The sequence below is a fragment of the Mirounga angustirostris genome, unplaced genomic scaffold (genome assembly GCF_029215605.1).
Source record: "Mirounga angustirostris isolate CCGP_5_RB_7025 unplaced genomic scaffold, mMirAng1.0.hap1 SCAF_4, whole genome shotgun sequence".
Classification (NCBI taxonomy): Eukaryota; Metazoa; Chordata; class Mammalia; order Carnivora; family Phocidae; genus Mirounga; species Mirounga angustirostris.
Window position 1 is genome coordinate 126,155,606 of NW_026991712.1, and position 27,625 is coordinate 126,183,230.

General features: G+C 37.7%; 1 protein-coding gene across 4 annotated transcripts in view; it reads right to left on the reverse strand.

Annotated features, from left to right (window-relative positions):
• Nucleotides 1–27,625, reverse strand: part of MIGA1 (mitoguardin 1) — a 101,818-nt gene that overhangs the window by 44,443 nt on the left and 29,750 nt on the right. For all 4 annotated transcript variants that reach the window (XM_064588952.1, XM_064588954.1, XM_064588951.1 and 1 more), the window contains exons 5-7: nucleotides 27,092–27,218; nucleotides 24,773–24,906; nucleotides 23,682–23,805 (exon numbers count right to left, since the gene is read on the reverse strand). In XM_064588952.1, coding sequence (XP_064445022.1) covers nucleotides 23,682–23,805; nucleotides 24,773–24,906; nucleotides 27,092–27,218 — 385 coding nt within the window. The remainder of the gene's footprint in view (nucleotides 1–23,681; nucleotides 23,806–24,772; nucleotides 24,907–27,091; nucleotides 27,219–27,625) is intronic.

Sequence of the window (27,625 nt, forward strand, 5' to 3'; positions counted from 1 at the left end):
AATGGCTGAAAGCAGAAAAGACAATGAAGTATTTCAGTGTTGGCAGTAAAGCTATAAATTATTAGACATAAATTTTATTCCCGGATACAGGAAGCACCTATAATGATGCCAAGTTCAAAAAGTCAAAAGATCTGATGAGTCTGTTAAGTATAATAGCAAATTGAAAATAATTTATCTGTACCCCATAGTGGAATACAAATAGTTGTGGGAGACTCAAATGCCACGCAGATGCCACGCAGATACCACTCACAACCTTTTTCCTCCTGACTTATCAATATTTCTTTGCTATTTAATGATTGGTTTAGAATTTTAAGTGGGAGTGTTCTGGTGCGAATAATCAACTATTTGCAGGAAGAACACATGGAAACTAAGCAATGCTTGCTATTTAATGACAACAATAAGAGTGTGATGAAACCAATATACATTTATTTTGCACTTACTACTTGCCAGAAACCAAGTTATAGGCTTTACATACATCATCTCATAATTCTCACAATAATCCTTTATTTATTATTCTTTTTTTCATTTTACATATCAAGAAGTTAACGTACAGAAATGTTAAGTGATGGTCCATACTCACACAGTTAAGAAATGGAATGGCAGGATTCAAAACAGGTCATATGACACCAGATTCCATGCTATGAAACTATGGAGCTGTGGTGTCCCACATAGTAGGTGCTAGCCACACGTATCTACTGAGTACATGAAATGTGGCTAGTCAGAATTGAGATGTGCTGTAAGTGTAAAACACACAATGGACTTTGAAAGCTTTGTACCAAAAATATAAAATCTTATTAACATAAATTGGGTTCAAAAAATATATGATTAAAATTAATTTCACCTCTTTCATTTAACTTTTTCATGTGCCTACTGGAAAATTTAAAGTTATATTTGTCACTCACATTATATTTCTATTGGACAGTACTGTTGGAGCATTCCTTTCTCATATCTTATCTCAGTGCAAAGAGTTTACAAGTCCTTTACAGGATTCAGATTCAACTCACATTTTTTGAGTGTCTAATAGTAGTGCTAAATGCTTTCACAGGCTATTACACTTAATATGTGTAACTGTAAGGCAGGAATAGTCTAATTATTCACAGGAATGTTTTATTGGAACTAAAAGAAAAAAAGCCACTTTCCAATCACAATCTTCAGTGGGTCCTCATCTGGTTTTCAAAGCCTTCCATAATTTCTGAAGAGAAATTATGTCTAATTAGACAGTATGCCTACTGTCTAATCTTGTTTTCTATTAATTAATAAAAGACCCCTGAGCTGTGACTGTACTATACTATATGCTACCCTCTTATTATATACTACCATACTATATATTATATAATGTGTGCTATACGCCATATAGTATACTCGGTACTATACTATATTATGTACTATATATATTATACTATACTAATACTATTATACTTACACTATATTATATACTATACTATTCACTGTACTCTCACTTGCCTTAGTAATAATGCAATGGGTAAAAGCTTGGGCTTTCTAGTCAGCCAGGTAGCACTTGGAGCCCAATTCTGATCCCAGCTTTGCTACTTGTTATCAAGGTACACTAGGGATAACGACATTGATTTCATAGAGTTGTCATAAGGATTAAATGAGATTCATGGAGGCATAGTACTTAGTACATAGTAAGTGCTAAATAATTTTTCACTGCTATTACTATTGCCATATGCATTCTTTTCAAGCCTTTGGTTCCTTCTGTATCTTCTCCAACACATAAATTTTTCCTTCTGCTCCCTTGCTCCATGCTACCCAGAAACACATGCTGTTTTATAATATGCAACTCAAGTACTATCACCCATTAAGTATCCTCCAAAAATTATCTAATTTTTTGCTTCTATATAAGGCAGTGCAGCAAAAGTGTTAAAATTATGGGTTCTGGAGCCAGACTGCTTGGATTCAAATTCGGATTCTGCTTCTTAGCTGTATAACAACCTTGAGTAAGTTTATATTCTCCATTTCTCAGTATCCTCACTTGGAAAATGGGAATAAAATCTACCTCATAGAGTTGTGTAAGGATTAAATGAGTTAATACATGTAAAGTAAGTGTTTTCAATAAATATTAGCTATTCACATTATTACATAAAAGGTAAGTATCATTTAATACACTACCTGAATTTTTTTTTTAGAGAGAGGGAGAGTGTGGGAGCATATAAGGGGCTTTGGGGGGGCAGAGGGAGAGAGAAAATCTTAAGCAGGCTCCACGGCCAGCGCAGAACCTGACGTGAGGCTTGATCTCATGACCCTGAGATCACAACCTGAGCCAAAATCAAGAGTCGGACACTTAACCAACTGAACCACCCAGGCACCCCTACACTATCTGAATTTTTACTTAACAATTGCCTGAATATATATATATATATATAGCCTGTCTGTCCAGCTGGACTGAAACAACTATTCATGGACTTCCTCATCTTTTTTCTTTTTCCTTCATTTTTTTTTTCTGATGGTTCCTACAGTTCTCAAACACTTCAATACTTGTTGAAATAAACTAAATAAAACTTGTTATATAAAGTGGCCATCCCTAAGGCATGAAAATCCCTATTTTAAAAAGCCTCTCCTATATCTCCTCTGAATCATTTTGCTTATTATATTACTTTTACTTGTTTTCAGAGCTGTTAAAATTCTTGTTTTTCCAATACTCACCTGTAAATTAATTAAACTTGCCATTTCTTGTAAACCTAAAATATGCAGCTTATGCCCCATAATGCCTAATCTTTAACCTTAGAAGTACCTAAAACACTTTCCACATAATTGGGGGATTAAATATAAAAAATACTGTAAGTTACCACATTGACTCTGAACAGACAGTGGCTCTCTTCTCTCTCTTTTTTCTTTAGCAAGCTCTATGCCCAGCGTGGGGCTTGAACTCATGACCCTGAGATTAAGAGTAGCATGCTCTACCAACTGAGCCAGCCAGGCGCCCCAAACCTAAAACTTTTTAAAGCATTGCTTTACCTATCTCAATCACCCAGAACTTTTAAAACATTCATGCATAGACATAAACTATGTTCTTCTTTGGAAGGATACTGAAAGTATAATGTTTACTTTTAACTCAACAGTCATATATTTTAGGCCAAAAATCTGACTGGATTCAAGCCCTGCTCCTTCTTTCACAATCTCATAATTCACACATTACTTAAGTCTTTTTCAAAGCAGAATTTGCTTGAAAGTTAAAAAAAAAAAAAGAAAGAAAGAAAGAAAAAGAAAAAACGAGAAGATATTTCAGCCTTGGAACTTAGAACTTCAGACCTAGATCTAGTTCTTTAAACCAATCCAAATGGGTTTTCTTCATGTCTCACTTTTGCCATCCCTAGGCACATTCTATTTTCTGTCGCTTAAGAAGCCATCAGGTCTATTTTAATCTCAGCAGATTCTAGTGAAGATTCCAAAGATGCCACTCTTCTTTTAAAATCCAGGCTGTCCACTGTGGATTTTATAACACCAGAAAGAAGGGGAAGGCTGCCAATGTCTCAATGTCATCTGACTTCTATGTCAACAGCTATTCTCCAGATGATTTTTAGCAACTTAAATATGATTTGGAACCTTGTCTTTTCTACGGTTTTATTAAAAGTGGAAAAGTTCCCGCTGCCGATAAGACAAGCTATTTTCCAGTCTATCGTCTGCTAAAATAATTAAGAAATCTAGAAAACTACTGCTGCTCTTTGTCCATCTTATATGACTTTGACTCCCTGCCCCAGCTATACTGTGGACAGCTTTTTACTTTTATTTGTTTTAAAATGCTATAGTATAGTTTCAGAGGAAAAAAAAAAAAGTTGAATACAAAAATTTAAACCAACATAATTTTAGGAAGTAAAAGAACTAAGAGAGCCAGGAGATGATACTTTCTTCATTTTTTCCTCAATGTACCTTAATACTGAAAAGAGTAACAATGAAATCCACTGAAACAAGAGAAAAAACTGATCAGTTCTTGATGTGTTATGACTTACAGTTTTGACTATGTGAAATAATACATGTACAAAACAACCTGATACTATCGATCTACCCAGAAGAGATTTCCATAACAGTTGTCTCTGGTGTTCCCTTTTTTTTTTTAAGATTTTATTTATTTGACAGAGAGAGAGACAGCGAGAGAAGGAACACAAGCAGGGGGAGTGGGAGAGGGAGAAGCAGGCTTCCCCACCCAGCAGAGAGCCTGATGCCGGGCTTGATCCCAGGATCCCGGGATCATGGCCTGAGCTGAAGGCAGACGCTTAACGACTGAGCCGCCCAGGCGCCCCTGGCATTCCCTATTTATCAAAACTTCTTATATGCCATGACTGCCCAATATAACAACTGTGATTCCTAACTGGGAAATACAGCTGCCAATGCAAAATGAGTAATAGAAGGAAAGAAAAAGGCATAACAGCGTTTTCTACCATTTTTTAGCAGAAGAAATGACTGGATAACCCAAAGTTATCAAAGTGGAACAAAAAGTAATTAAGGTTAGGTCTGCAGTTACAGAGGCTTTAACAGGGTCACTAGCAAGAGTTGGTCACTCTGTACACTACACAAAGGCCACTGGCCAATGAGACAAGTCAGGGCAGAAATCCAGCCCATATCCTGCATCTTCTAGGAGGAAGGTGAACCTTTTTCTTATCACAAAAGTGCCCTTTCCAAGGGGCTACATGGGCCTTTTTCTAAATCATACAAAGGTCTCGTGTTAGTGAAGTCCTGGACTTAGAAATCCAAGCTGATAAGATGTAACTTAAATACAAAAGAGGCAAAGGCAAGGAGCAGGAATTTCTTGTTTCTGGCACCCCAACGATTTTCATTACATTGCTTTCAGCTCTGAACCTATTTTGACTAACAGTAGTCTATAGTATTATTAAACACTTTGAAATTAAGAGTATGAGCCTTAAAACATAGGAGGAAATTACTAATCCAAATTTCTTATATGTTCTGCAATTTGTACCCTGTATATTTAGAAGTCTGAGTATACAAATGAAGCCTGTAATTCATGTCACCCCCTAAAAATAAACCCTCGGGGAGTTTATCCTCCAACCACAGTGATTCTGCAGGAAAGGAAAAGGAGAAGGTCTTAGAGGGTCAACTCTGGGTTGTCTGACATTTGACTCAAGATCATAGATTGAAGTATTTCCTCTTGCTGCCAAGCTCTTTCAATATTGCTAAATGTTCTCTCTGGCTGCTTATCAAGAGAAGAATAACGTCTCTCTAGTGGTCAGGAGGTCCCACTTTAGTTTTCCTATTCTCTGCCAGAGAATTTGTGCAGTCAGTACTAGTGTGGAAAACCTCTAATTTTTCCTTACAGGATGTGTCACTCTCTCAGTGAAATCCTCTACATAAGAGAGCAGAAAGAAAGATGAATAAAGGGGCACCTGGGTGGCTCAGTCGGTTAGGCGTATGCCTTTGGCTCGGGTCATGATCACAAGATCCTGGGATCGAGTCCCGTATCAGGCTCCCTGCACAGGGAGCTTGCTTCTCCCTCTGCCTCTGCTTCTCTCTCTCTCTCTCTCTCTCTGTCTCTCATGAATAAATAAATAAAATCTTAAAAAAAAAAAAAGAAAGATGAATAAATTATTTAAACTTAACCAGTCAACACTTTCATAGTCTCCCGCAAACACATAAATTTGATTATGACTTATAATTCTCAGTGGCTCCCTTTTGCCTAAAGGTACAAAACAAGGACTTTCATGATTTATCTCCTGCCCACTATTCTCGATTCACTTCTCACCACTCTCCTACATATTCTGTATTCCCAAGACCTAACAGGCTTAATTCATAGTGTTTGCTCTGCTTGAAATGCCCCTTTCTCAAATGATCTTTCTTCAAGTGTCACACCTGTGAAGACTTCCTTCAGCCCCCAGATGAATAATCTATGCTTTTCTTTGGTGTTTTCGTAGCACTTTCTAAACACATTATTATAGTATTTACTCCACTGTGCTATATAATTTTCTAATGCCTACATAGACTCTGTGTTGCTTAAAAGCAAGGATGAAGATTTCATCCTTATTTCTCCAGTGCCTTATAATATGTCTGACATATATTAGGCAATCAAATGTTTGCTAAATAAATATTTGAGACCTAAGATCCTAGGAGTTCATTCTGTTCAAAAAACAGATTATAATGAGGCCGAAACAAGTGAAACATGCAAAGCAATACTGCAAAACTATAAAAATTCCTGGTTTGTTTTTAAGGGCTAAATTTGTTCCTACACATCAGTATGAAAGAATCTCAAAGTTCTCTGCTCAGCCAAAAAAACAATATTTATCAAACTTATGGCTTCAGATTTGCCTGCTAATACAGCTATTGCAAATACACATTACTCTTTATAGAAAACATAAGCAAACAAACTATGAAGCCCAATTAATTTTAGAAGAATTCTAATTACAGTGTAATTAACAAGCCTGAACTGAATTTCCATAAATTGTTATCACCTAGAGGCACCTGGATGGCTCAGTTGGTTAAGTGTCTAACTTTGGCTCAGGTCATGATCTTGCCCGGGATAGAGCTCCACATCAGGCTTCCTGCTCAGTGGGGAGTCTGCTTCTCCCTCTCCCTCCAACCCTCCCCAACTCGTGCTCTCTCTTTCAAATAAATAAAATCTTTTAAAAAAAAAAGCATATCAACTAAATCATGTCCCCAAGAAACTGCTAGCAAGCTTCATTTGTTGTTAATCAGGTTTATTTTTACGCTAGTATTAAATTCAGCAATTTGGTCCAGCCCTAATAGCCTAAGCAAAGTGAGTAAAGCATAATCTTAATCCTGAATGTGCTGTTACTGAAATAAACTACCAAACCATGTAATAATGCATACCCTGCATGATAATGATGATAACAGAAGTCTCCTAAAGTATAAATCATTCCTTGATGTTAGGTTTTATTCCCATATTCTACCAATCTCTCACTAGTTGTTGTGAACAACTAAAGTCTAATTTTTCCCAAAAGAATTAAGATAATAACACAAATTCCTGTTTAATATGAAAGATAAATATACTTTTATTGTGCAATATTTGATATGTACAAAAATCATATATGTAGCATAGATGTGTATTTTGAATCAAAATAGTACAACAAACATTTTTTTTTTTAAAGATTTCTTTATTTTAGAGAGAGAGAGCAAGAGAGCATGTGCATAAATGGGGGTAGGGACAGAGGGAGAGAATCTCCAGCAGACTGCCCTGAACGCGGAGCCAGACAGCGGGCTGATCCCACAACCTGTGAGATCATGACCTGAGCTGAAACCAAGTTTCGGATGCTCAACCGACTAAGCCACCCAGGTGCCCCAATACAACAAACATTTGTAAATCTACCATCCATTTACAGCCACTCCTCAAAGTTTACAAAAATTATTTACTTAAAAGGAAAAATAATGTAGTCATGAAGCACTGTACATATCTTCTTACCTGATACTCATAATATGTATATGCGTTTCCAAATGAATTTAAAACATACTCAGATATTTCAGCAAAAACAAACAGTAGCAGATAACCAAAGATAACCACATGTCCCAAACCACATCTGTTTACTTTCAAGTTCTTATCTTAGGCTCTTAAACAGGCCAAGGGCACTTCAGTTGGGAAGTACAAAAAAGAATGGAGGTGGGAAGGAAAAGTTAAAAGAAGGATCTTATGCTTTGTGGAAGGAGTTTAGCCTGAGTCTTATGAAATAGCTCAATATTGAGGCATATACTAACCTATATTGCTCTCTAACTGCTTCATATAAATAAGTCTTAAACGGCCAGTCAGACCAGAGGCAACCTGAAGACAGGGACTTTAGTCCTTATTTCATCTGAATACCATCACATATAAGGCAAAGAGTAAAGTTAAATAAATAGTACCGAGCTGATTTTTAAGCAATCATTTGCCTTCACAGTCTTCATGCGTCCCTGCCATCAACACTTCTGTACTTACTGGGGAGCCACAGCAACAGGGACACAGTCTTTGATTCTGTGCGGCAGGACAGCTAATTCATAGTCCTTTCTACACAACTCTCTTCAGAGGCAAAAAGAACTGTAAGAATCTACCCAAAGTAGTAAGATGGGTGGTGTGTGTGTGGGCGGGGGGGGGGGGGGTGCATAAAAGAAGAAGAGAAAAAGAAAAAGCATATGTGTTGAAAAGAAAGAAATAAAAATAAACATGTTATCATCCACAGGTATGTATTCCAGATAAAAATTCCAAAAGAAATTATAACAAGTTATTGATGGCAAAAATAATAAGAGTTCAGAAGGGTTGTTGATAATATTCAAATACAAATATCAGGAACATTTTAGATAATGACAAGAAAAAAAATCAGTAAATGTAAATTTTAAAAATATAACATGTACAATGATAACTAAACTATAAGGGCTCTAGGAATGAAAATATGTAAGACCTTTATGAAAGAAATTATAAAAAGTTATGAAAAATATAAAAGACTTAAAGAAATGAAGAGCCATACCAAGTTTCTAGATGGAAACATTAATGTTATGAAGATTAATTCTCCCACAAGCTAACCTATAAAATGTAATGTAATAATCAAAATCCCAAGAGAGGTTTTCATGAAACTTGACAAGGTGTCCTAAACTTCACATAGAAAAGCGAAGGGCTAAGAATAGCAAAGCAATTCTTAAAAAAGAACACAGTGAATGGACTCACCCTGCCAGGTGTCAAGACTCATAATAAAACTAAATAAAGCTACAGTAAAGAAGACACTGTGAAACCAAGGCAGGGACAGACAGACTAATAGAACAAACAGTCCACAAAAGACACACAACACATAAGACAACTTGACGTAGGACAGGGGCATTTCAAATCATTAAGAAAAAGATATATTATGCATTGAATGGTGCTGAGGCAACAATTTATTCAAATGTTAAAAAAACAGTAATAATATAGGTTTAAAAAATCAGCTCCTGGCAGATTAAACACCTAAATACAAAAAATAAAACTTCAGAGAACTTCTGGAGTAGATTGTGGAATAGAAGGATCCTAGGTTTACCTTGTTCCACAAATACCCCTAGATAACACCCACATCGATGTAAATAACCCAGAAAACGACCGAACACTGGCAGAACAGACTCTCCATAGCTAAACATAGAGAAAAGACCACACCAAAGACAAGAGAATTTACAACAAAGCTATAGTAGTCAAAACAGTATGGTGCTGGCACAAAAACAGACACATAGAACAGAAGAGAACAGAATAGAAAATCCACAATTATATGGCCAATTAATCTTTGACAAAGCAGGAAAGACTATCCAACGGAAAAAAGTCTCTTCAACAAATGGTGTTCAGAAAAGTGGACAGCTATATGCAAAAGAATAAAACTGGACCACTTTCTTAGACCATACACAAAAATAAACTCAAATGGGTTAAGGACCTAAATGTGAGACCTGAAACCATAAAAACTCCAGAAGAGAACACAGTAAATTGTCTGACATAAGCCATCGCAACATTTTTCTAGATATGCCTCCTGAGGCAAGGGAAACAAAAGCAAAAATAAGCTATTGGGACTACATCAAAATAAAAAGTCTCTGCACCACAAAGAGAACAACCAGCAAAACCAAAAACAACCGATTGAGTGGGAGAAGATATTTGCAAATGACATATCCAATAAAGGGGTACTATCCAAATATATAAAGAACTTATACAACTCAACACCAAAAGACAGATGATCCAATTAAAGATGGGTAGAAGATATGAACAGACATTTCTCCAAAAAAGACATCCAGATGGCCAACACACACATGAAAAGATGCTCAACATCACTCATAATCAAGGAAATGCAAATCAAAACCAAAATAAGATACCACCTCATATCTTCCAAAATGGTTAAAATCAAAAACACAAAAAACAACAAGTGTTGGCAAAAAAGGGAAAAAAGGAACCCTCGTGCTCTGTTAGTGGGAATGCAAACTGGTGCAGCCACTGTGGGAAACAGTATGGAGGTTCCTGAAAAATTAAAAATAGAACTGCCCCATGATTCAGTAATTCCACTACTATTTACCCAAAGAATATGAAAACACTAATTTGAAAAGATATATGCACCCCTATATTTAGTGCAGCATTATTTACAATAGCAAAATTATGGAAGCAGGCCAACTGTCCATTGACAGATGAATGGATAAAGAAGATGTAGTATATATATACACAGTGAAATATACTCAACCATAAAAAAGAGAAATCTTGCCATTTGCAACAACATGGATGAATCTAGAGGGTATAATGCTAAATAGGTCAGTCAGAGAGAGACAAATACATACAATTTCACTCATGTTGGAATTTAAGAAACATAAACAAAAAAGAGACAAACCAAAAAGCTGACTCTTAACTACAGAGAACTGACAGTTACCAGAGGGTAGGTGGGTGGAGGGATGGGTGAAACACGGAAAGGGGATAAAGAGTACACTTATCATGATGACCACTGAGTCATGTACAGAATTGCTAAATCACTACATTGTATACCTAAAACCAATATAACACTGTATATTAAAATTAAAACAAAAATAAAAACTTTCAAACTTGCCAAAGAAAATACAAAACAATTCTCTTTATATCTTCTAAACAATACACAAAAAGTACAAACCATAAAGGAAAGATTGATAAATGTGGTAAAACTAAAATTAATGATAAGTTTATCATTTATATATCACTTGAAAGACCTCTTAAACATAAATGCACATGAGAATCATCTACTGAACTATGAAATACCAATGTATTTCACAATCCAAACCCCAAAGTTTCAAATTCAATAGAAGCCTAGGAATCCATGTTGTTGAAAAGCTACAGAGGTAATTCTGATAAACATTTTATTAAGACCCTCAGACCACTGAGTATCTATACTACAGTGAAGCCACAGTATCAGGCACTGAAAAGAAGAGAATTAACTATTCCATCTGCCCACAAGGAGTTTATGGTCTAATATAAGAGATTGGATATGTAACATAAATAACTGTAATTGGGACACCTAGGTGGCTCAGTCAGTTAAGCGTCTGCCTTCAGCTCAGGTCATGATCCCAAGTCCTGGGATCGAGTCCCGCATCAGGCTCCCTGCTCAGCGGGGAGCCTGCTTCTCCCTCTCCCTCTGCCTGCCGCTCCCCCTGCTGGTGTGCTCTCTCTCTCTGACAAATAAATGAATAAAATATTTTTAAAAAATTGTAATTTACTGTCAAAAGCAACCAATTCCACAGAGAAAACCATTAAACCCCCCACAGTTTCATATTTCATATGCGACTTCCACTCCCATCTTCTTCCAGGAAGAAGCTATACTGGATTAACATGTTAAGTTATTCCCTTCACCTCGTTATTTGCTCCTCCCTATAGGAAGAGTAACTTAGCTAATGTTGAGAACCTGAATGCCATTAAACAGAAGGAAATGGGATAAAGTCATTGTTCACTGCATGGCTCTTGGTGTACACTAGTGTTTGTTCTCTCTCAAGTCTTTTAGAGAAAGGTCTAGGTCTGCAAACCCATCACTTTGGTGCTGGATCGCACTCTCCTGAGCTGGACAGAGTGTTTGCAGAGATTATAGGGCAGGCAGGGAATCCCTATGCAACTGGCTAAGTGTGCTAGGCATTTTCTCTGCATTCTCAGCTTTTCTCCAGAGAATTTTTTTGAGGGGAAGGCAGGACAGTGTAGGAAGCCTTACCACATTTTCCAATCCAGACATTAGTGAAAAAAGTTCCAAATAAAGTTAAAACTATTGTTTAATCAATATCAGGCTCTTTTTGTGTTCTCAGTTTATTCAGAAATCAGAGAGACAGAGTATCACTAAGTATCACTATAAATGGTATCACTAAGACAACAAATATTATTACGGAACAGAGAAAGGTATGAGAGGTTTCCTCTGGCTGAAAAAGCAGAGAAGGATGCACGAAGGAAGTAGTTTTGAACAGAGTGGTATTCTATAGGCAGAAAAAAATGCTTCGGAGCATGTTGAATTATGCAAAGGAAGAGTATCAGAAAAAGAATGCAAAAAGAAAAACAAGAAAAATTTACTAAAAACCTGAAGTTGATTATATGACTAAAATCTTAGAGAAGAATTTCATTTCTGGAAGAGACTCTGTTCAGTTTGGCTGGAGTATATGGGAGAGAGATGGGAGCTCTGCACAAGAAGATAATTCTAGAAACATGTACCGATGGGAGAGCGACCAGAAGAAGGAACCTAATTAGGAGATTATTAAATCCGGGCAAAATTTAATGAGGGTGCAGAGAAAAGAGAATGAATGAGAACTTTATTATGGAGGCAGAATCAAGAGAATTTGCTAAATAATTATACATGCTAACAAAAAGTATATCCATTATTGTTTTTTGTTTTTCTCCTATGCATATGTCAAGATCATGAATCAAAGAAAGCCAGTAATTTTAGCTATATCTAGAATAAATACTTTTGCAAAGTACTTGTCCTTCAGGATGACATTTTCTTTTCTAACACAAAGAAAAAGTATAAAGAGTATCTTCTGGGCGCCTGGGTGGCTCAGATGGTTAAGCGTCTGCCTTCGGCTCAGGTCATGATCTCAGGGTCCTGGAATCGAGTCCCGCATTGGGCTCCCTGCTCCTTGGGAGCCTGCTTCTCGCTCTGCCTCTCTCTCTCTCTCATGAATAAATAAATAAAATCTTTTAAAAAAAAATAAAGAGTATCTTCTTTCTCAAATAAATTATTTTTTTAAGTTTATTTATTTTTAGTAATCTACACTCAAGGTGGGGCTCAAGCTACAATCCTGAGATCAAGAGTCGCATGCTCTTCCAACTGAGCCAGCCAGATGCCCCTCAAACAAATAGCTTTATTTTTTTTAGATTTTATTTATGTATTTGTGAGAGAGAGTGCATGCATGAGCAAGGGAGAGGGGCTGAGGGAGAGGGAGAAGCAGATTCCCCACTGAGCAAGGAGCCTGATGCAGGACTCGATCCCAGGGTCCAAAGGCAGATGCTTAACCGACTGAGTCACCCAGGTGCCTCAAACAAATTACTTTAAACATGACTTAAATACCTTAATTTAAGTTACCACTTTAACATGAGAAAAATCAAATTAATTCCCAGAAACAATGAATGTTGTCTGGAGAATATGATTGAACAATATCACTGTAAAACAAGTTATGAACATGTGACACCAATCTACCTGTAACCATGCAACTTTAAAATAATCTTAGAACAGGCCTCATGGGGCGTCTCGGTGGCTCAGTCAGTTGAGCAGTTGAGCATCTGCCTTTGCTCAGGTCATGATCCCAGAGTCCCAGGATCAAGCCCCACCTTGGGCCGCCCAATCGGCAGGGAGTCTGCTTCTCCCTCTGCCCTTCACCTCGCTCGTGCTCTCTCTCACTCCCTATCAAATAAATAAATATAATCTTAAAAAAAAACAGGCCTCATAAAAATGCTAGACTATAATATGAAGAGATAACAAGTGTTTACCATGTGCCTATACTAAAATGATACATGTTAAGAGAGGCAAACCCGAAAACAGACTCTTAACTATAGAGAACAAACTGAGGGTCGATGGAGGGGAGGTGGGCAGGGAATAGGTTAAATGGGTGATGGGTATTAAGGAGGGCACTTGTGATGAGCACTGGGTATTGTGATGAATCACTAAATTCTACACCTGAAACTAATATTACACTGTATGTTAACTAACTGGAATTTAAATAAAAACTTGAAGGAAAAAAATCAAATAATAATAAAATGATATAGTTATCTCACTTAATCTTCACAATTCTATGAAGTTGATCCTAATATAGTCCTCCATCTTACTTATGAAGAAGCTGAGTCTAAGAAAGGTCAAGGCTTGCTTAGGTTTCTTAGCTACTAAGAGTCCTAGAGCTGGGACCTGAACCCATGTTTGTTTACCTCCAGAGCCTATGTTCTTTTTTTTTTTTTTAAGATTTTATTTATTTATTTATTTATTTGAGAGAGAGAGAGAGAAACAGCACAAGAGGGGATAGGGTCAGAGGGAGAAGCAGGCTCCCCGCTGAGCCAGGAGCCCGATGTGGGACTCGATCCCAGGACTCCAGGATCATGACCTGAGCCGAAGGCAGTCGCCTCCAGAGCCTATGTTCTTAATCATTAAGCTATACTGTCCATAATTGAAATCATATTGGATTTTTTTGGTTTGAACCTTCAAAAATTACAATAACTAAATTATAATTTAACAATTGTAATTTAACAATTCTCTGAAAAACTACATATAAACATAACGCTTACAGATGCTGTTAGCTGGAGGAACTTAAACACTAGTGGAAATTTACACTAATGTTATTTCAAGTCTGTGCATCATATCCATGCTCTCACTCTCAGTTACAGTAGCAGGTGTATACAAAACATGCCAGAAAAAAAAAATGTAGTGACCTAAATTTAACTTCCAGTGCTAGGAGTAGCACAGAATGGCATTTGTGAGTCATAGGCTTTTAATATGTAGATATAATGTGCTGCCCTCTAGTGATTTCAATATCTTGCATTTAACACTGAACAGTCTCAATAAGTTAAACATTTTTTTTTTATTATTAGAGAATTCAAATCTTCATTTCATTTTATAGTAGGAGTAATAGAACAAATAATTATCATTTAAGCCCCAAGCAAAATTTTGATGTGTAAGAGCAAATACAGAAATACAGCTGACCCTTAAACAATATGAATGTTAGGGGCGCCAACCCCCATGCAGTTGAAAATCTGAATATAACTTTTGACTCCCCCAAAACTTAATAGGCTATCGTTGACCAGAAGCCTGTCAATTAAACTGTTGATTAATAAATATTTTGTATATGTATTTTATACTGTATTTTTATAAGAAAAGAAAATGTTAAAATCATAAGAGAAAATACATTTAAGTACTACACCATATTTATCAAAAAAGATCTATGTATAAGTGGACCTGAGCAGTTCAAACCTGTGTTGTTCAAGGGTCAACTGTACATCCAATAATGATTTACTAATTCAGAATGGTAAAGGAAATACCAGTATGGAACATTGCAAAAGATGAATTAGAGAATAAAGAGTGGTTACATTTTAGGCAAGGAATTCATGCCTTAAAACCCTGCCTAATTCAAAGTTATTTTCCTATAGGAAGAAATATAAAGAGGAGTTGAAGTAGATCACAACTACTGTGCTGTATTTCTTTTTTCAAGCATAGTTTTAAAGCACAGTAAATGACTATAATAAAAACATTTTTTAAGAATGCTTTTAAAGGGGCACCTGGGTGGCTCAGTTGGTTAGGCGACTGCCTTCGGCTCAGGTCATGATCCTGGAGTCCCGGGATCGAGTCCCGCATCGGGCTCCCTGCTCAGCAGGGAGTCTGCTTCTCCCTCTCCCGCTCCCCCCTCTTGTGCTCGCTCTCTCTCTCAAATAAATAAATAAATAAATAAAAATCTTAAAAAAAAAAAAAGAATGCTTTTAAAACATTTGTAGTATTTGTAGGAAGTTTTTTGTAACGCTATCCCTTTCCAAATATCAAAAGTATTTCCTATTTTAACACAGATGATAGCTTGGCTTAGGAGTACATTAGTGGTTGTAACTTTATTTTTTTTTAAGATTTTATTTATTTATTTAAAGAGAGAAAGAGCAGGGGGAGGGGCAAAGGGAGAGGGAGAGAGAATTTCAAGCAGATTCCAGGCTGAGCACAAAGCCCGATGCAGGGCTCAACCCCAGGACCCCGAGATCACAACCTGAGCTGAAACCAAGAGTCGGCTGCTTAACCGACTGAGCCACCCAGGTGCCTCAATGGTTGTGATTTTAGCCAGGTTGCCAGAAGTTTTTAATTTTTAAAATAAAAGTGCTCTTGCTTTAATTCTGCTAGTGCCAATATTTCTAGCATGCTCAGTACTAAATTAACAAGAATATCAGCAGTTATTTGACCTTTTCAGTGCTTTTAAAATTTAATGACCACTTGGACGACAATATTACAAAATATAAAAAAGGCTCTAAATTTAACAACAGAAGTAAAAATAATAGCAGAATCACTAAAACCACTTGCAGAAGTTTCTGTGCTGATAAACGTTAGTATGGTTCATAGGACATTTATAAAGGATACTTAGTATTTCTAGTTACCAGCTGAAGTGACACCACCTACAGCAAACAGTTTATAATTCACCAGGCCCAAAGCTTTGAAACTAAGTGATTCCTGAATTTTTAAAAAGTTTTTGGGATTTGCATTATTTAAAATTTTGAGTATAAAGTGATGTTTTGAACTAATTCAAATTCATGAAAACTTACTTAAAATTAGCTTTAAAAAGGGGCGCCTGGGTGGCTCAGTCAGTTAAGCATCTGCCTCCGGCTCCAGTCATAGATCCCAGGGTCCTGGGATTGAGTCCCACATTGGGCTCGCCGCTCGGAGAAAAGCCTGCTTCTACCTCTCCCTCTGCCACTCCCCCTGTTTGTGCACATCCTGTCTGTCAAATACATAAAATCTTTAAAAAAAAATTAGCTTAAAACAACCATACTGTATTTTTTTTTAAAGATTTTATTTATTTATTTGACAGAGTGAGACAGCGAGAGAGGGAGCACAAGCAGGGCCAGGGGTAGCTGGAGAGGGAGAAGCAGGTTCTCTTCGGAGCAGGGAGCCTGATGTGGGGCTCAATCCCAGGACGCTGGGATCACGATCTGAGCCGCAGGCAGACGCTTAACCGACTGAACCACCCAGGCACCCCAACCATACCGTATTTTTAATAGCTTTACTGATGTATAATCTACATACCATAAATCTCCCCCTTTCTAAATGTAAAATTCAGGGGTTCCTGGCTGGATCAGTCAATGAAGCATCTGACCTTGGCTCAGATCAAATCTCAGGGTCCTGGGATCAGGCTCCACACTCAGCGGAGAGTCTGCTTGTCCCTCTGCCCCTCCCCCTGCTTGTGCTCTCTCTCTCTCAAATAAAATCTTTAAATAGATAAATAAATGTACAATTCAATGAGTTTTAGTAAATGTATAGAGTTGTGCAACCATTATCATAATCCAATGCTAGAATCATACTATGTATTTTTTCAATCGTTATTAACTTCACCTACCTAAAGTAACCAAGGAACTCATAATACCAACAACTCAAAAGTTTTTGGATCTGCTATCTTTAAAAAAGAGAATAGACTTAATTCACTTTTAATTAACACTGTTATCTAAAAAGAGAAACGCTAAACATACTGAAAGAATCGTGCTGAGGAGGATTTAAACTGTCCTCCTCGTAATCTTGTCTACAGTGTTAACTTGGCAGACTACTATAGATAGTGCAGATGTAAAATTAAATAGAGTCCCTGTTTATATTTTGAACTCCAAATTAGTGAAATAAGTTTTGCTGAGGTTCTATGTAGTCAATAAAACCTGACACATGTGACTTCTAAAACTAAGATGATTTACAAGCGAGTATAAAACCAGCTATAAAGACTTAATGGCCTCTCTCTCTCATTCTCTCTCTCAAATAAATAAATAAAATCATTAAAAAAAAATAGAAGGGGTGCCAGGGTGGCTCAGTTGGTTAGGCGACTGCCTTAGGCTCAGGTCATGATCCTAGAGTCCTGGGACTGAGTCCCACATTGGGCTCCCTGCTCAGCAGGGAGTCTGCTTCTCCCTCTAACCCTCTCCCCCTCTCATGCTCTCTCTCTCTCATTCTCTCTCTCAAATAAATAAATAAAAATCTTAAAAAAAAAAAAGACTTAATGGCAAAACTCGCCTACAAAATAGCTCAGTATCAGCAATATTTCCCAAAAAATGTGCATTGATATTAGCCTTTTTTTTTTAGAGGGGGAGTAGGAGGAGGGGTACAGGGAGAGGGAGAGAGAGAATCTTAAGCAGGCTCAATTCACAACCCTGAGATCATGACCTAAGCCAAAATCGGATGCTTAACCGACTGAGCCACCAGGCGTCCCCATATTAGTCTCTTTAAAAAAAAAAAAATTTACATTTTCCTAAATTAATGGTTAAGTATATAAATACACACTCATTTTGGCATGATATATAAATAAGTATTCCATGATCTTTTTGTGATCAAGATGAAAAAATGTTAAAGTAGAATCCGTTGAATTTATTGCTGGTTGAACAACAAAGTGTCTTGATAATTCTTAGTGACATAAGGCAACTTGAAAGTATCGTACCTCAGATCCCTGACTCTGGCTTTGCCCACTTTAAGATGTGATATTGTGACATGATAACATATATTCAATCCCAATTCCTGACAAAGAGCTCCTAAAACTCTTAGGATCTCCTAAGTGATGGGGGTGAGGGGAGCATCTTTGTTATTCATAATAATCTATCACAACCATACCAGAATTTATGCTAATGAGTGACTTCTGGAGGTGGGGGATGGTTGCTAAGGGACCAACCATACAACTAGAAGGCTGGAATTTTCAGCTCCAAACCCAATCCCTGAGGGGAAAAGAGCTGAGGATCACATTAATCAGCAATGGTCAATGATTTAATCAATCATGCCTCCATAATGGGAGTCTCCATAAAAACCCTAAACTAGGGTTCAGAGAGCTGCCAGGTTAGAGAACACATCAAAGTACTGAGAGGCTTGGGGCACCTGGGTGGCTCAGATCGTGATCCCAGGGTCCTGGGATCGAGCACCGCATTGAGCTCCCTGCTCCGCAGGAAGCCTGCTTCTCCCTCTCCCACTCCCCCAGCTTGTGTTCCCTCTCTCACTGTGTCTCTCTCTGTCAAATAAATAAATAAAATCTTTAAAAAAAAAAAGTATTGGGAGGCTTGTGCACCTGGAGAGGGCATAAAAGCCCTAGGCCTATTCCCCATACCTTGTCCTATGCATCTCTTCCATTTGTTCCTGAGTTAGTACCTTTTATAATAAACTGGTGATAGTAAGTAAAGTGTTTCCCTAAGTTCTGTGAGCTATTCTAGCAAACTGTCAAACTTAAGGAGGGAACTGCAGAACTCCTGATTTACTGATGGTTCGTCAGAAGTCTGGGGAACCTGGACTTGTAATTGGCATGTGAGTAGAGGGCAGTCTTGTGAGGCAGAGCCCTTCATCTGTGGGGTCTGTGTAAACTCTGGAAAGTTAGTGTCATAACTGAATTAAACTGTAGGACATCCAGTTGATGTCTAAAGAGAACTGGAGAATTGCTTCATATGGGAAACATACACTTGGCGTCAGAAGTGTCGTGAGTACAAGGTAACAAGCTTTCCTTTAAATATTTTGTGTTAATGGTTTCGATGAGAGCACTGATGACCAACTAGACCAAACTGACCAAACTAGAGACTGATAGATGAAAGGGATATCAAATCAAAATCTAAATGATCTTAACAATTCGGAATGATGACTCAGAAGTAACAATCTAGTAAGAATAATAAATGTAATACCTAAAACTTGGGTCCAAAACAACTGCACAAGAATAAATGAGGGACTATATAGCTTAACAACAAATCTAACAATAACAAAGAACTTACAAGTTTTAGTAACTATAAGCTCAACATTAGCGATGTTTGAAAGTTAATGTAGTCCTTGGGCTCTGATTGTAATGGCCAGAATTTCTACTTCAAGATAGTAGAGCATAGGCATTTACTTCTCCTTCTTCCCAAAGGCCCACTGAAAATGACAGAAAAGGAGCACCAGGGTGGCTCAGTCAGTTAAACAGCTACCTTCGGCTCAGGTCATGATCCTAGGGTCCTGGGATCAAGCCCCACATTGGGCTCCCTGCTCGGTGGACAGCCTGCTTCTCCCTCTCCCTCTGCCTGCCACTCTGCCTACTTGTGTTCTCTCTCTCTCTGTCAAATAAATAAATAAAATCTTTAAAAATATGACAGAAAAAAAATTAATGGAAAAAATTATAGCATCACTGGACAGCAGGAAGATGTTATCAGTGGACAAGAAATTATATTTTTATTTTTTTATTTTTTTAAAGATTTTATTTTTAAGTAATCTCCACACCCAACATGGCACCTGAACTCACAACCTTGAGATCAAGAGTCACACATCCTACCAACTGAACCTGCCAGGCACCCAAGAAATTTTAAAGAATACCTCGAAATTAGCAAATATAGGAATAAGGTAAAATAAGAACATCAAAAAACCCACAGCCTTCCTGAGTGTCCCAGAGAAGTTCCAAATTCCAACCCAATAAACACTGTTACCCTGTACCTAGCACTTTATATGTATTATTTCATTTAATCCTCATAATTATTTTGAAAATAGGTATTATATGCCCATTTCTCAGATAAGGAGGCTGAAGTTTAGACAAGTTATATAATCACACAGCTCATAAATGCTGAAGCCAGGATTTGAACCCAGTTAGTGTGAATCTGGACTCTCTGCTTTCAGTTATTATGGAGATACAGGCCAAAGGGTAATCCATTAGAGTAATCATTAAAATACTACACTAAATTCAGCTGCTACTGGGGCCCCTGGAAGAGCATGCAACTCTTGATCTCAGGGTCATGAAGTCGAGACCCACATTGGATGTAGAGATTACTAAATAAATAAATAGAAACTTTAAATTCAGCTGGCACTATTTCCCTCAGGTAAGAATAGTAGCTCTCTTCTTTTGTCCTTGGATTAAACCTTGATAACTTCCTTCTACAAAATGAGTGAATATGTCTAGAGTGCCTAGGGGGCCTGAGAGAGGAAGAAAGATGCAAGAGTTAATCTCAGATCCTCACACACATATGGAAGAAGGAAAAATTTTTTAAGGAAAGGAAGATCCACATTAAATAAATACCACCACAGGGACGCCCAAATGGCTCAGTTAAGTGTCCAACTCTTGGTTTCAGCTCAGGCCATGATCTCAGGGTCATGAGATCAAGCCCCATTTTGGGCTCTTCACTCAGCATGGAGTCTGCTTGGGATTCTTTTCTCTTCCTCTCCCTTCCCCTCTGCCCTTCCCCCATCCCATTCATGCATCTACACGCCCTCTCTCTCTCTCTCTCTCTCAAATAAATAAATAAATAAAAATCTTTTTTTTTTTTTAAAGATTTTTATTTATTTATTTGACAGAGAGAGACACAGTGAGAGAGGGAACACAAGCAGGAGGAGTGGGAGAGGGAGAAGCAGGGAGGGAGAAGCAGGCTTCCCGCAGAGCAGGGAGCCCGACACGGGGCTCGATCCCAGGACCCTGGGATCATGACCCGAGCCGAAGGCAGATGCTTAACGACTGAGCCACCCAGGCGCCCCAATAAATAAAATCTTTTTAATAAATAAATACTGGGGCGCCTGGGTGGCTCAGTCGGTTAAGCGTCTGCCTTCAGCTCGGGTCATGATCTCACGGTCCTGGGATCGAGCCCCCTAGTCAGGCTCCCTGCTTAGCAGGGAGTCTGCTTCTCCCTTTCCCTCTGCTCCTCCCCCTGCTCATGCTCATTCTCTCTCTCAAATAAATAAATAAAATCTTAAAAAAATAAAAACAAACAAACAAATAAATAAATAAATTACTTACTACCACAAGAAATGTTTCCTTTCTTTAGCAGCTGTGGGGTTTCCAGGCTGCCTGCTCCACGATTACATCTCCTAAAGGGAACTTTGCCAGTAGGCATACTCTACTCACAGAGTTCACAGTCAGTCATCCCATTCAAGGAAGGTAGTGAGGCAATCTAGTGTGGTGGTTCGGAATATGAACTCTGAAGTTAGCCTGCCTGGGTCCAAATATGGGTTCTGTCATTTAATAGCCATGCAACTCTAGGGAAGTTACTATCGCCTTTCCTCTTTCCCCATCTAAAAAATGAGGATGATCACTATATTTATATTAAGTTGTTGTGAAGATTAAGTGAGATAATTTTCACTCAGTGTAGTACCTCAGGGAAAGAAGAAACTACAATGTATGTAAATGCTCAGCAAAGGGCCCCGCACATGGTAACATGCAAGCAATGGCAGGTGTTAGTTATTAAGTACAGGACAGAGGGGAAAGGAGATAAATTAGATGACTGCTGAGGAATCTTCTAACCTTGAAAACCTTTCTTAAGAGAAAAAAATATATAATTTCATCAAATAAGACAAAATAAATTCCAAAACAGTGAAGTATTCACTGAAATAAGATCAATACTTGGTTTAAATTCACTCCTGAACCTCTGAAGTTATTTATTAACATCTTTACTTATGACTATTAGCCATAAGTTGCCTCCCAGTAATATAGGGGCGCCTGGGTGGCTCAGTTGGTTAAGCGACTGCCTTCAGCTCAGGTCATGATCCCAGGGTCCTGGGATCGAGTCCTGCATCGGGCTCCCTGCTCTGCGGGGAGCCTGCTTCTCCCTCTCCCACTCCCCCTGCTTGTGTTCCCTCTCTCGCTGTGTCTCTCTCTGTCAAATAAATAAATAAAATCTTAAAAAAAAAAAAAAGAAATCTTTATAACCTGATAACCTAAAAAAAAATCAGAGATGGACTTTGCCAACCTCCATGGTCAGTGGAAAAAAGAAACTTTGGGCATACTAAACAGAGTCAAATCTGAGATGCACATTACAAGAGTAACAAATACAAGAACTACACCCCTACATGATCCTTACCATGAGGCTGGAAAGAAATTGTAGGCAGACTATTAGAACAGTGAGGGCAAAGCCTCCATTCCTAGAATTAGACATTAAGCCTTGGGGCCCTTTTCCTCTCCCCTCCTTATACTTATAATTTTTTCTTACTCCTTTTTCTCTGTGGTTTTCCTTGCCACTTAACTACTTTCCTATCTTTTTCCAGTTGTTCCATTCCATTGTTACACTTGAATTCTTTTAAAATTCCTTCTCTCTGTCCTTTCTAAATGTCATTATAGTAAGTTATAAAAGAAACTGTGTAGAAAGAACTATAAATATAAAAAGAAGGCTTTGAAAAATTCTATTTGTTGACATGAATACTGTCTACTTTTTTTCTGCCCTGTAACCTCCACATGTCAAAACATTATGCCATCTATGGTAAGAACAGAGAAACTATTAAAAAATACTCAAGCCTAATGAATAATTTTGTTGACAATACAGTATGAAAAAGCAAAGAGCAAAATAATACAAAGAGGCTTCATATAACACTATGACATATAGACAATAATTCTTTTAAGTTTTTTTTTAGTAATCTCTATACCCGACAGGGGGCTCAAACTCATGACCCTAAAGAGTCACACGCTCCTCCAACTGAGCCAGCCAGGCACCCCTACACAGTAATTCTTAATTCTAATACAAATGAAATCTTTTACCTAAATAACAATTCCCCTCAAACCTAAAAAGTATGTATTTTTACCAAAAAGAGATGCAATGTAATTTTGTCTTCATTCTTTGGAACATTTACAGAATTCAAGGAAGCAATTTTAATCATTCATCCCTTTGAAGACGTCACTCAAGAAGTCTTTTCCTAAGTTCTTTTCTCTTGAAAATATAAAATAAAATGGTATATAATAATGCATGTCCTGAGGGCTGATATGAAAATCTAGCCTGCAGTTAAAATGGGGTCAAGAAATAGAATTACTTAAAATATTTTAAATGTATGCCATGAACTACATGCATATTTTTGAGATGTGTCTCTGTCCCATTTTTATATTATTGTTTATTTTCTTCCTCTCTCCAACACTTGGACTGGGATTCCTTCCCTTAGAATATAATTTTAAAACAAAGTCCCAATCCTACCTATGGTAAGCATTTGACATTAAATCTTAAGGGCATTCAGTTCACTCTAGAAAAAAAAAAACTGAAAGAAAAAAACCAGTAAATATGATAGAACCTTTTTCTCTTACTATTTTCTAAAAAATATGTAATCATATTAATACCCTTAAGCAAATGATTCCAAGAATATAAAAGAAAATTTTCACACATTTCATAAAAACCATATAAAATACCATCTTACCGATATCATTAACAAGGGAATTAGAATCAGATGCCCCCAGGGTAGCTTCAAACTCCTCTTGGAGACGATATGCTCTTTGCAGCAGAGCTTCAAGTTTATGGATAAATTCAGTACTAATAATATCCTACAAGGAGAGAAAAAGTACACACAGCAAATATTAGATTCGAACACTAAAATCCTCAATACCTTTCACTCTTAAATGAAAGGCAGAGAAAGTGTGGGATGATGCGCAACGACTGTTGGGTGGTGACAGCACTGGGTTCTAGCTGGGCCTTTGGCCAGGTCACCTCAGTTCTTAGGGATTCAGCTTCTCTATCTGTAAACTTAAGGGTGGGCCCTGATCAGGTGTTCTCAAAATAAGATCCCTGACCAGCAGCATCAGTATCATCCGGGAAGTTGCTAGAAACACAAATTCTCAGGACCTACCCCAGCCACTGAATTAGAAACCCAAGTCTGTTTTAACAAGCCTTTCAGATGATTCTGATGCATGCTCAAATTTGAGAATCACTAGCCAAGATGATCAGTAAGTACCAGTCCAGTTCAAACTCTATGTGACTTTTATGAATATAATGGCACTTAATTAAACATAAAGTATAAAACAGACTTTTAAAAAAAATCCTTTTAGAAATCATATTAGCTTGGGGCGCCTGGGTGGCTCAGTCGTTAAGCGTCTGCCTTCGGCTCAGGTCATGATCCCAGGGTCCTGGGATCAAGCCCCACATCGGGCTCCCTGCTCAGCAGGAAGACTGCTTCTCCTGCTCACACTCCCCCTGCTTGTGTTCCCTCTCTCGCTATCTCTCTCTCTGTCAAATAAATAAATAAAATCTTAAAAAAAAAAATCATATTAGCTTAATTCTACATATTCTTGGAAAATCAGGGAACTTGATTATGAATTGCAAATATGGGATTTAATAATTCACGGAACAGAAAAAGCCCAATAAGACATACACCCACATAATCCCAAGGGAGACAAAAAAAAAAAAGAAAAGAAACAGTTGTATTAAATGCCACAAAAGCAAGTACACTGAATCAACATTAAACATTGTTCAACTCTTCCAATATTATAAAGGCCATTCTCAGATAAATCTTACATCTACACTTTCTTCGGCAATGGCGTCTCCTGCACCCAATTTAATGGAACTACAGGCTTCATCTTCAGCCTGTCTATTTCGAAAGGTGAGAGCTTGCTCCCATCGACGCAACGCCTCTTCAAACAATTCCATACCTATGAATTAAGAACAGAACAGTTGTAAATAAGAAAAACCAATGCCAAAAGAAAATTATTATGGGCTGGCGTCTTTCTCATATAGTTATCAACAATGGCACGGTCTGACTATAATTTTGGCACTAAAGAATAATTTTATGTTCACCTCATTTCATAACAGAATTATAATTTCCCAATATATTCTAGGTCTATAGTTCCAGTCAACCAAAAATCAGAGAGAAATAACCAATATGGTTTTTTGGTTTTTTTTTAAGATTTTACTTATTTATTTGACAGAGAGAGAGATAGCAAGAGCAGGAACACAAGCTGGGGGGGGCGTGGTGGTGAGAAGCAGGCTTCCCGCTGCGCAGGGAGCCCAATGTGGAGCTCGATTCCAGGATGCTGGGATCATGACCTAAGCCAAAGGCAGATGCTTAACCGACTGAGCCAGCCAGGCGCCCCATAGAATAAAGTTTTCCCATCTTTTTTACCAACAAAAGGTTTCTTTTTTTTTTTTTTTAAAGATTTTATTTCTTTATTTGAGAGAGAGAATGAGACAGAGAGAGAGCATGAGATGGGGGAGGATCAGAGGGAGAAGCAGACTCCCTGCTGAGCAGGAAGCCCGATGCGGGACTTGATCCCGGGACTCCAGGATCATGACCTGAGCCAAAGGCAGTCGCTTAACCAACTGAGCCACCCAGGCGCCCCCAACAAAAGGTTTCTTAAACTACATGATACCAACTTGTTGATTTGGATGGATAAATTGTTCAGTCAGTTAAAATTCTACAAGACTGTTGGAAAACCCATCAAGAGTTACAGTCCAAGTAGAAATTCCAAATCCCCTCAGCTAGACAGCTTTTATGGGGGGAAAAAAAGGTGAATATGTGCTTCTTTTTCTCCAAGTAAAAAAAAAGTCTTACCAAAATAATTATGTATTTCAAACAAAACGAAAATATTTCAAAACTTCAATTTTTCTAGACATATAAAAGAAAAAGATTTTTAAAAGCTACTTGATTTGGGGGTGACTGGTTGGCTCAGTTGGTAAAGCATGCAACTCTTGATCTCAGGGTCATGAGTTCAAACCCCAGGTTGGGCATGGAACCTACTTAAAATAAAAATAAATAGAGGTGCCTGGGTAACTCAGTCAGTTAGGCATCTGACTTTTGGTTTTGGCTCAGGTCATGACCTCAGGGTCATGAGATCAAGTCCTGCATCAGGCTCTGCACTTAGTGCAGAGTCTGTTTGAGGTTCTTTCTCCCTCTCCCTCTATCCCTCCCACTGCTTTCTCTCTCTCTAAAATAAGTAAGTAAATCTTTAAAAAGAAAAAAAAAGAATCAACGAATCAGGTTAGATGAGTGTAGCAGATTGAATAATGGCCACCCAAAGATGTCAGGTCCTAGTCTCTGGAACCTGTAAATATTACCTTACAAAGAAAAGGGGTCTTTGCAGATGTGATTAAATTAAGGAATTTAACATGGGGAGATTATTCTAGATTATTTGGTGGACCCTAAATCCAATCACAACTGTCCCAGTAAGAAGCAGAGGGAGATTTGGTACACAGAGAGGAGGTGATGATGCAAGGTAGAGATTGGAGTCACATGGCTACAAGCCAGAAGCCATCAGAAGCTCAGAAGGGTAAATAACAGATATTCCCCTAAGCCTCCAGAGGAAGCATAGCTCTAATGATACCTTGCTTCCAGCCCAGTGATGATTTTGGTCTTCTGGCCTCCAAAACTCTGACAGAATACATTTCTGTTGTTTATTTTTTTATTTTATTTATTTATTTATTTATTTATTTATTTATTTTAAGATTTTATTTATTTATTTGACAGAGAGATAGAGAGAGAGAACAAGTACGCAGAGAGGCAGGCAGAGGGAGAGGGAGAAGCAGGCTCCCCGCTGAGCAGGGAGCCCGATGCGGGGCTCGATCCTGGGACCCTGGGATCATGACCTGAGCCGAAGGCAGACGCTTAACTGACTGAGCCACCCAGGCGCCCCCATTTCTGCTGTTTAAATGACCAAGTTTGTGGTAATTTGTTAGAGCATCCTCCAGAAACTAATATAATAGGTTTTGTTATGTACACTAGATTCAATACATACAAGAACATTTTAAAATTATGTTGCTTTCCTTAAAATAATTCATCATTCTTTAGTTTCACATTAAATGTGAGTATAGTATCTTAAAACTTTTTTATGTTATTCCTACCCATCAAGTATAAGTTCTCAGGAGTGGTCACAGGAATATTAACAAGTTTAATATCATCTTCATCTGCTTTGTCCCAGGAGTTAGAATTGCCGCAAGCACAGCTATGACAAGAATTTACACTCTGGACCTAAAATTAAGATCGACAAAAGTTACTTCAAAATCTCTTTTGTGACAGTATTTTGTCATCTTTTATATTTTTAAGTTATTTATATAAATCCTATTCCTGGTAAAACAACCCATGTAATTCCTACCTGAAGAAATAAATCTGATTATATTCAGTTAGGAGTCATAAGACCCTAATTATTTTAAGCCTTTGTTTGCTCAAAAATACACAAAGAGTATTTCAAACAAAAATCAGTTATTTCCAGAAAAAATCAAGCAGTTATTTTTATAGTTTACTGTTTTATTATTTACTTATAAATTTTATCCACACTTACTTTGGTTTGAGGTAACTAGCTTATTTCCTTTTTAGAATTTATTAACAATGCTGATTCCCAGAGCTAGGGGAAAGATGGCGGAGGAGTAGGGGACCCT